The sequence below is a fragment of the Salvelinus namaycush genome, chromosome 7 (genome assembly GCF_016432855.1).
Source record: "Salvelinus namaycush isolate Seneca chromosome 7, SaNama_1.0, whole genome shotgun sequence".
Lineage (NCBI taxonomy): Eukaryota > Metazoa > Chordata > Actinopteri > Salmoniformes > Salmonidae > Salvelinus > Salvelinus namaycush.
Window position 1 is genome coordinate 48235372 of NC_052313.1, and position 10874 is coordinate 48246245.

The following is a 10874-nucleotide window of genomic DNA, read 5'->3' on the forward strand; positions in this document are numbered from 1 at the left end:
CACAAGCGAAAACTAAACTGACTGGGTTGACCTGACACAGTTAACTAAGGGGCAGAAAAGAAGGGGCAGAAAAGAAGAAGCGAGAGGCAGAAAAGAAGAAGCGAGAGAGAGAGTGGGGGGGGGGGGTCAGGCTTGTTTGCTCTCTCTCACAGTTGGACCGAATAAAATACTGATGTTGACCATATACGGGAACTTTCCAAGACCTGAGATATTTCCTAGAACTAAGAACATTCTGATCCAAACATCAACCGGGTACTAACACTGACACTTTTTTCATTCCAGAGAATTTAATGTTCATTTCTTTACCAGAAGCCGCCTCCAACACTGTTTTCTAGAATTTGGCAGTACGTCCAACCGGCCTCACAACCGCCGACCACATGTAACCACGCCAGCCCAGGACCTCCACATCTGGCTTCTTCACCTACGGGATTGTCTGAGACCAGCCACCCGGATAGCTGATGAAGCTGTGGGTTTCCACAAACTGTCAGAAAGCGTCTCATCTGCGTCCTCGTCATCCTTACCAGGGTCTTAAACTGAATGCAGTTCGGCGTCGTAACCGACTTCAGTGGGCAAATGCTCACCTTCGATAGTCACTGGCATGCTGGAGAAGTGTGCTCTTCACAGCCATTTTAGAGGAGTGGGACAACCTTCCACAGGCCACAATAAACTGCCTGATCAACTTTATGCGAAGGAGATGTGTCGCGCTGCATGAGGCAAATGGTGGTCACACCACATACTGACTGGTTTTCTGATCCACGTCCTACTTTCTGTGACCAGCAGATACAAACCCGTATTCCCAGTCATGTGAAATCCATAGGTTAGGGCCTAATTTATTTATTTCAATTGATTTATTGTGAACTGTGACTCATTCAAATCTTTGAAATTGTTGCATGTTGCATTTATATTTTTGTTCAGTGTAACATAAGGTTAAAGTTATTGAGAAAACATCCCAGAATTGGAAACCATAGTAGATCTACCTTGCTTGGATGTACTTTATGAGGTAGTATAACTAATATGGATACGGTTTCCCTTTGTGCACTGACTTCCCCTTGTTATTGTTCTATTTATCATTCATACTTAATAGACTATATTACATCCACAGGTGAGAGGAAAGAATATGCAATGAAGGGGAGAATGACGACTCTCTCATATGAAGGTGTGTGTGTGTGTGTTTGAGCTTGTGCGTGTGTGTGTGTGTGTGTGTGTGTGTGTGTGTGTGTGTGTGTGTGTGTGTGTGTGTGTGTGTGTGTGTGTGTGTGTGTGTGTGTGTGTGTGTGTGTGTGGAGGGTTAAGGTTAGAATTAGTCTTAGAATTAGGTTTAGGGTTATGGTTAGTAGCTAGGGTTAGTTTTAAGGTTAGGGTTAGGAACCAGGGTTAGGGTTAGGGTTAGGGTTTATGTTAAGTTTTGGTTTTGGGGTTAAGGTCAGGGTTAGGGCATGGGTTAGCGGAAATTAGGATTTTGAATGGGACTGAATGTGTGTCCCCACAAGGTTAGTTATACAATGGTGTGTGTGTGTGTGTGTGTGTGTGTGTGTGTGTGTGTGTGTGTGTGTGTGTGTGTGTGTGTGTGTGTGTGCGTATGTGTGTGTGTAGAAGAAGCGAAACAGGGAGTGGGAGTAAAGGTGGAAACAACGTGTTTGATACACTCTTAGAAATAAGGTGCTATCTAGAACCTAAAAGGGTTTTTCGGCTGTCCCCATAGTAGAAGCCTTTGAAGAACTAGTTTTAGTTCCAGGTAAAACCCTTTTGGTTCCAGGTAGAGCCCTTTCCACAGAGGGTTCTACATGGAACCAAAAGGGTTCTACCTGAAACCAAAAAGGGTTCTACTTGGAACCAAAACGGTTTTTCCTGTGGGAACAGCTGAAGAACCCTTTTGAAAAAACATTTCTAAAGTGTACCATTCCATTTATTCCGTTCCAGCCATTACAATGAGCCCATCCTCCTCAATCAAGGTGTCGCCTGTGATAAGGACCTGTCTGCCACCTCTAGGGCAAAGTAGCCTGTGGTGTTAAAAATGATTCTGGCAAAGTCTCCAGTCAGGTAAATGACATAGAATTGCATGAAATGCATTTCTAAAACTCCAACATTTTCCCGGACCCCAGGCTACTAAAAATGTTCCCTTCCATAAGTGACTCAATTCTACTGCTCTATGCCACTATGCAAATGTGATGATATGCAAGCAATGCTTTATTATTAAGGTTATTCTTTTTTTTTCATTCGTTCCGGTACCTTAGAACTCCCCAGGTCACCTGACTCTCGCGCTCACATTTTGTTCCGGCACCTCCCGATTTACAAATTAAGCACTGGTCTCTCCAATATCTAGGAGATATAAGAACGCTTAATAAATATTTTTGTTTTTTGGACACATATTTAACCCCTTATTTTTGTTGGCACAAAACTACCTTCATACTTCAATTAGTTTTTATGGGTTACCTTCGGATGAGACCTGTGACAAAGCGGACAACATCATTGTGTTTGGGGGAGTCTCCCCTCTCCATAGAGTGGAATCGGTGCTGGTTTACCTTCAGATGAGGCCTGTGTCTTTCCGTAGAGGGGTCATAATAGTTTGTAGGCCAAACCATTTCGGGATATTTCATGATCTGACTAACACCGCTGTAGCTCAGCCACCTTCCACTGCAGATGCGGAAGGCCGACATAGGCGGTTGCAAACCTGGTCTCAGAGCATTTTGTATTATTCTGTACGTACAGTGCATTCGGAAAGTATTCAGACACCTTGACTTTTTCCACATTTTGTTACAATACAGCCTTATTTTAAAATGGATTAAACAGTTTTTTTTTCTCGCCCTCATCAATCTACACACAATGCCCCATAATGACAAAGCAAAAACAGCTTTTTTGAAATTTTTGCAAATATATTATAAGAAATTTAAACTGAAATATCACGTTTACATAAGTATTGAGACCCTTTACTCAATACTTTGTTGAAGCACCTTTGTCAGCGATTACAGCCTAGAGTCTTATTGGGTATGACGCTTCAAGTTTGGCACACCTGTATTTGGGGAGTTTCTCCCATTCTTCTCTGCAGATCCTCTCAAGCTCTGTCGGGTTGGATGGGGAGTGTCACTGCACAGCTATTTTCAGGTCTCTCCAGAGATATTCGATCTGGTTCAAGTCTGGGCTCTGGCTCGGCCACTCAAGGACATTCAGAGACTTGTCCCGAAGCCACTCCTGCGTTGTCTTGGCTGTGTGCTTAGGGTCGTTGTCCTGTTGGAAGGTGAACCTTAGCCCCAGTCTGAGATCCTGAGCGCTCTGAGGCAGGTTTTCATTGAGATCTCTCTGGACTTTGATCCGTTCATCTTTGCCTCGATCCTGACTAGTCTCCCAGTCCTTGCCGCTGAAAAACATCCCCACAGCATGATGCTGCCACCACCATGCTTCACCGTAGGGATGGTGCCAGGTTTCCTCCAGACATGATGCTTGGCATTCAAGCCAAAGAGTCAATCTTGGTTTCATCAGACCAGATAATCTTGTTTAACATGGTCTGAGAGTCCTTCATGTGCCCTCTGCAGAGATGATTGTCCTTCTGGAAGGTTCTCCCATCTCCACAGAGGAATTCTAGAGCTCTGTCAGAGTGACCAACGGGTTCTTGGTCACCTCCCTGAGCAAGGCCCTTTTCCCCTGATTGCTCAGTTCGACTGGGCGGCCAGCTCGAGGAAGTCTTGGCGATTCCAAACTTCTTCCACTTAAGAATGACGGAGGCCACTGTGTTCTTGGGGACATTCAATGCTGCAGAAATGTTTTGGTAACCTTCCCCAGATCTGTGCCTCAAAACAATCCTGTCTCGGAGCTCTACGGACAATTCCTTTGACCTCTCGGCTTGGTTTTTGCTCTGACATGCACTGTCAACTGTGGGACCTATAAAGACAGGTGTGTGCCTTTCCAAATCATGTCCAATCAATTGAATTTACCACATGTGGACTCCAGTCAAGTTGTAGAAACATCTCAAGGATGATCAATTGGAACAGGATGCACCTGAGCTCAATTTCGAGTCTCATAGCAAAGGGTCTGAATCTTAATGTAAAAGGTATTTCTGTTTTTTTAAATTATTATATTAGCTAAAACCTTCAAAAAACCTAATGTGGCTTTGTCATTATGGAGTATTGGGTGTAGATTGATGAGGATTTAAAAAAACAAAAAACATTTTCTACTAAGGCTGTAACGTAACAAAATGTGGGAAAAGTCAAGGGGTCTGAATACTTTCTGAATGCACTGTGAATCCGAAACACTCCGAGTAGTATGGTATGTTAGGTTTGTCATGGCTGCATATGACAGATGGGTGGGCATATAACTCAAACATCTAGCAACCCAAAGGTTACGAGATCGAATCTCATCACGGACAACTTTAGCATTTTAGCTAGTGAAGAAATGTTCAACTACTTACTACATTTATGCTAATTAGTAACTACTTCGCTTATTAGCTAACCCTTCCCCTAACCCGAAACCCTTTAACCTAACTACTAAACTTAACCTTAAGCCCTAACCCTAACCCCTAGCCTAGCTAACGTTAGTGAGTTAGCTAACATTAACCACCTGGCCACCAAGCTAGATTTCATAACAAATATTATGTTTTACAAATTTGTCACATATTGTAAGTTTTGTATGAATACATACCAAACTAAAAATATCATACTAAATTTGGCCTCGAAGATATATGTACAGAATAATGTGAATTGCTCTGAGACCAGTTTGTCGGAAGCAGTGGATTGAGAACCAGCCCATGCAAAAAACCTGATAGCTTAAACTGACTTTGATGGGGATTTTTTTTATTATGTTACTGAGATTGACCCATGGGCGCATCAATACTCTTAGGAACTTCTTAAAGATGCACTCCAGGATGATAAGCACAGCAAAATTGTAACATACTATATAGTATGAAATAAATTCATAAAATATCATAAGAATAGGTAAAAAAACACTTTAGATGGTGTAATACAACACAAAACGGGGACCACTTCTGGCTCGTGAGCACCACTTTCAAAAATACTGGCTGAAATTGTACAAAGGTTTGAGAGTGCATCTTTAATATTCTAATGTAAATAAGGTTCAGAGTGTGATGGTTGTTTCAAAACAAGGTTTCACTATCACAGAGCCTGCACACCAGAGAGGATGGGATTTTCCTCAGCAGGGCCGTCCTTGGTCTCTAAAGCCAGCCGTAGTTGCTGCCAGAAGACCCCAGTGTGCTCCCCAGCTCTGGGCCAACTCAAGTAGGTGCGTCTCTTCACCAGCTTCCTCATCCGGTGGTAGGGTGACAGCTGGTGGGTAGGGATCTCCTCCAGGAACACCAGAATCAGGACGTCCTTCTGCTCATCAAAGAGCCGGAAGCTGGCCACCTGGATCTCCCGGGAGCACCACTCACTCTCCAGGTAGCGGCGGCTGATCACACAGATGGTCTTGCGGCTTCCGTAGATGCCGTCCATAATGTTGTCTATGATTGGTTTGCCTGGCTGGAAGTCCCGGTGGTGGAGACACAGCTTCCAGCCCTGCTCTCCCTCCAGCTCTGGCAGAAGCTCCCTCAGGACCCAGGGCTCATCGTGGGCGTTGTAGGAGATGAAGGCATCGTACTGACAGCCATGAGGCGTGTGCTTATTCCTTTGCTTGGTGTCATAGAGGAAAGCCAGGAAGAGGTAATAGCCGTAAATTACCTGCCATTTCAGGAAGTGGTAGGCAAAGGATGCTATCAGGGTGAGGAGGACCAGACAAGTGGTAGAGATGTAGTAGTAAAGTCCTAAGCGTACTATACAGAACTGAAGCTCAACATCCAACAGCTTGGTGTCCTTTAGATCGGCAGGATAGTTGCAAGTAAATTCTCCTGCACCAACAACTTGTGTTTGGTTGTCGCTCTCTATCCACTGGACAAACCAAGCATCGCTGCAGCCACAGGTGAAAGCATTATCTTGCATGTCCAGGTATGTCAAGGCAGGGAGAGAACGCAACACTGTCTCATTGACTACTGTTATGTCGTTCTTGCTCACCTGCAATAAAGTGACTCTACTGAGGTTTGCTCCTATGAGGAAATCTAAGGACTGAATTCGGGCTTTGGTTAGGTACAGGCTGTTGAGCCTTGGGATTGGGTGAAACAGCTTTGGAGTGAGGGCTGTGAACTCATTCTTACTGATATCAAGGAACCACAACCGGGGTGTGTAAATGAATGTGTCTGGGTACAGCTCCTTAATATTAAGACTCCCTGCCTGGAATGACAATAAAGATTTCAGTCCTTCAAGGAAGTTGATCGGTAGATGAGACAGTCCCTTGTGACGCTGACTAAATATCCTGAGGTTCTCCAGAGATGTCAGATGAGAGAAGGGTGGAGGGTTTAGTTTATCATCATTTACATATGTGATGTAATTACAGGATATATCAAGACTTTTTAAGAGTGGGAGTCCCATGAGCACAGTATTTCGTATGCCTATTTGAGTGATCTTATTTGAGCCCAGTTTAAGTTCTGTAAGGTTGACCAATCCCTCAAAGGCTCCATCTTCCATGCTGGCAATCTGATTGTCAAATAAAAGTAAAGTCTTGAGTGATGTTAAGCTTTTAAACTCTCCTTTTCTGATAGAGCTCAGTTTATTGCCTGCCAAATTCAAAGCCTCAAGTTTGTGCAAAGCATTCATGAAGGCATCATTCAAGGTCAGGATTTTGTTTGATCCCATTTTAAGGATCCTTAATTCTTTCAAATCCTGGAAAACACATCCCGGAAGGTTGGGGATTTGATTGTGGAAAATAATGAGTTGTGTGAGTTCTGTAAGATTGGAGAAATCTGAGCAGCCTAGTTTATTGATGATATTGAAGCTGAGATCCAGGATCTTCAGTGTCGGTAGATTTTTTGTGGCCTTTGGCACGAAAGAAAGCCTATTGTGGCCCAGTTTCAAAGCACTTAATTGCTCTATTGATCTGAATGAAAAGTCAGACAGCTGAGTAAGACCAGTATTTGATATGTCCACTTCTGTCAGGTGTTTACATGACTGCAGAAATTCCTCAGAGAGATTACCTATGTTGTTATATTCCAGCCGGAGCACACTGAGTGTAGGTATACGGCAGGCAATATCAGTGAGAGCAATGATCTTGAGCCTTGAGACGTTGACGAGGTCATGCAATCTCAGATGGACTAATGATGAGTTGACAGTCTGCAGTACCATACCCATCCTCTCGAAAGACATCTCAATGCCGCTCAAGTTGAGACGATTGACGTTGCTCAGAAAAGACCTGTCCAGCACATCCCATTCCATGTGTCCAAGTTGGCCACAGTAGGCGATGTCTAACACCTCAAGGTAAGGAAGAACATCTGCCGTGATCCTGAAGATTCCCAATGGATTCCGGGATAAATCCAACAGCCTCAGCTCTATAGACGTATTTGATATTTCCTGTGACTGGAAAGAGGTGAATCTGTTGCTCCCAATGTACAACTCATGTAAGTGTGGTAATTGTACGATGGGCTGAACTTCCTTCATATTCTCAAGGTTGTTCTTGGTTAAATTCACTGTCTTCAAACTGGAGAGAAGCTGAAAGGATGAGGAGCTGATGGTTGCAATGAGGTTGTTGTCCAGATGTAGCAGGGAGAGGTTAACCAGGCCCTGAAACAAATGGTCTGACAGGGTTGTGAGTCTGTTATGAGCCAAACCCAGTTCCTGAAGAGCCTCTAGGTGTCCAAGAGCCCCATCGTCCACTTGAGAGATCTGGTTTCTGGACATGTTTAGAAATTTGAGGTTTGATAGGCCTTTAAAATCCAACTTTTCGATCTTGGAAATGTTATTCATGGCCAAGTCTAAATTGCTTACTTTCCGCGGAATAGCTATAGGTATGACTTCAAGATTCCTGTTATAACAGAGTACTTTCATGTCAGAGGGGTCACTGAGATTACCCCGGATTGTGCAGTTTTTCAGGAAGTACCCACATGCTGGATCAGCTAGACCCCAGCAATACATCAGGAAACAAAGAAAGAGTCTCAGCTGAGAGAATGTAGACCCACTTTGTTTTCCTGGCATGGTTATCTTGAGTGTCATCGTGTTAGAGGCTTCCCACTGGGCACAACACACTAGTTGAATCAACGTTATTTCCACCTAATTTCAATGAAATGACGTTGAACCAACGTGGAATAGACGTTGAATTGAAGTATGTGCCCAGTGGATTGACGTCTTCTTCAGTTCTAGAGTAAATAACAAAGAAAAATATAGTGACTAACTGTTACATGATTTTGGTGGACTGGAAATATTACATAATTAGACAATCTAATTAAATTGCAATAACATTGACAGCTGTTGGTATTGTGGTCCTCAAAATAACTGACAGATGATTAATGATAGGTAGTCCAATATATCAACATAGCTCACAAAAGTTTGCTTTACTGATAAAGACAAACTATATTAGAGAGGAAAAAAGGAGAAGACCACTATCAAATTAAAAATGAGTAGATAAGGGTAAAACATTGTCTGAATAAGAGAAATCACAAAACATATTGTATCATATTTTTTAGGAGATAGACAATGAAAAACATAGCCAAAATACGTGGTAATTATTTTTACTCACAATTGTCAGAGGACAGTCACAGTGAACGATAGTGCAGCATAGGACTGTGATCACCTGAGTCCCGGTTCTACCACCAAGCTCCAAAGAGCGCTTCCCTGCCGTTTTACTTCACTATATTAAAACCCTTTGTTAATATAATAGTCTTAGACTTGGATAACGTTTTGACTTGTAAGCACAGATACAGCACAAAGTGACTGGGTAGACTAGACACACCGCGTTGATTAAGTTAAAGGGACAGATGAGAGAGAGAGAGAGAGAGAGAGAGAGAGAGAGAGAGAGAGAGAGAGAGAGAGAGAAAACCCGAAATAGAGTGGTCACACCCACTGAAAATACCCTGGTTTAAAAAGACCCACACACTGCCATGTTCAATGCAGTGAGAGAGAGAGGAAATGTGTCATTCTCATTATTTGGAGGGGAACAGATGATTTACCATAAGTGAGGAGGAAGTGAGAAGAAAGTTATTGAGCAAACATCACAAAATTGGACGTCAGAAGAAAATGCTGTTGCTGACCCCAATAATAAAGTAAACTTAGAATTAAGAAATCATTTCTGAGAACTAAGATCTGAAGCACATTCTGATCCAAAATTCTAACTGGTACTAGCACTTACTAATCACCCGCTGTTGATGAAATACAAAATGCTTTGATTGCTGCTCACCCAAACAAGTAAATCTCTGAAACATCAAGTTATGACATATTGCTTGGTCAAGGAAATGTCTAAAACCAGTCTTTTAGAAGAGACACTTCTTTGGATCCTTGGTGTAATAACAGTTTATGTCCACTAGATAACGCAATATACAAAGTTATGTGTTAGTAAAGAAGGCTCAGGATGGCAGGGAATGCAACATGGAATTAGTAACTTTTTCAAGAGGCTGGCCATTTAGGCTCACAGCAAATATAGCCTAACAAAACCAACTGATGAAACTTAAACAAAAAAAGCTTCACAGAGCTGAACATTATAAGTATTAGAAATTGGTCCATAATGTGTAACTCTCATGTTTGAATTCATTGCATTGCCTTGGACGATTATTGAGTGAGGGAGAGTTATTTGTGTGCAGTGGTGTAAAGTACTTAAGTAAAAATACTTTAAAGTACTACTTAAGTAGATTTTTGGGGTATCTGTACTTTACTTTACTATTTATATATTTGACTACATTTACTTTTACTTCACTACATTCCTTAAGAAAATATTGTACTTTTTACTCCATACATTTTCCTTGACACCCAAAAGTATTTGTTAAATTTTGAATGCTAAGCAGGACAGGAAAATGGTCCAATTCACGCACGTATAAACCAATAAATCCCTGGTTATCCATACTGCCTCTGATCTGGCGGACTCACTAAACACACATGCTTTGTTTGTAATAATTGTATGACGGTGAAACTTTATGGTGAAACTGAACTGATATGGATACTTTGTGTGACCCTCCCCTTGTATTTATTGTTCTATTTCTCATTCATATTTCATAGACTTTATTTCATCCACAGGTGAGAGGAAAGACCATTGAATAAGTGGAGAGAGAAGGACATAAGGACCACAGGAGGCTGGTGAGAGGAGGACAGCTCATAATAATGGCTAGAATGGAGTGAATGGAATGCTATCAAACACATGGAAACAACGTGTTTGATACACTCTTAGAAAAAAGGTGCTATCTAGAACCTAAAAGGGTTGTTCGGCTGTCCCCATAGTAGAAGCCTTTGAAGAACTAGTTTTAGTTCCAGGTACAACCCTTTTAGTTCCAGGTAGAGCCCTTTCCACAGAGGGTTCTACATGGAACCAAAAGGGTTCTACCTGAAACCAAAAAGGTTTCTACCTGGAACCAAAAAGGTTTCTCCTATGGGGACAGAACGGAACTATTCCGTTCTGCCATTACAATGAGCCCATCCTCCTCAATCAAGGTGTTACAAGCCTCCTGTGATAAGGACCTGTCTGCCACCCCTAGGGCAGTAGCCAAAGAGGCCCCACTGCCCATCTCCGGCATCAAGGAAGGCAACTAAGATCAAAGGCAACTAAGATACTGGTAACTAACCCAAGATTAATCATTGTCATTGTTTCCAATGAGAGCAGAACAAGCAATGAGGTGGCCAGAGCCAAGCACATCCTTGTGAGATTCTATTGGCTCGTTATAGCATGTATTTGCATATATCCTTTAGGGAAAGTCTACTCTGAAGTGCGAATGTTCAATAACTCAATTCACCCTTGCACTCCTAAACAGCGCCATTTTTTAAAACTTTGGCAAAGGATCAAGTCTACAGAACTTAGTGCATTCTGTCCGTAACAGACTATACACTACATTAGAGGTCGACCGATTATGATTTTTCAACGCCGAT

At 42.4% G+C, this 10874-nt stretch overlaps 1 protein-coding gene across 1 annotated transcript; it reads right to left on the minus strand.

The window, feature by feature from the left end:
• Positions 1-4782: 4782 nt before the first annotated feature.
• LOC120051324 (toll-like receptor 13) lies at positions 4783-8724 on the minus strand. The gene is made up of 2 exons (XM_038998142.1): positions 8545-8724; positions 4783-8164 (listed from the first exon to the last, which is right to left on the minus strand). The coding sequence occupies exon 2, from the start codon at positions 8019-8021 to the stop codon at positions 5103-5105; it is 2919 nt and encodes a 972-aa protein (XP_038854070.1). The 5' UTR covers positions 8022-8164; positions 8545-8724; the 3' UTR covers positions 4783-5102.
• Between the last annotated feature and the right edge of the window lie 2150 nt (positions 8725-10874).

Excerpts from the sequence above, each read along its gene's own strand:
- LOC120051324 (XM_038998142.1), bottom strand. The coding sequence starts at position 8,021 with ATGACACTCAAGATAACCATGCCAGGAAAACAAAGTGGGTCTACATTC.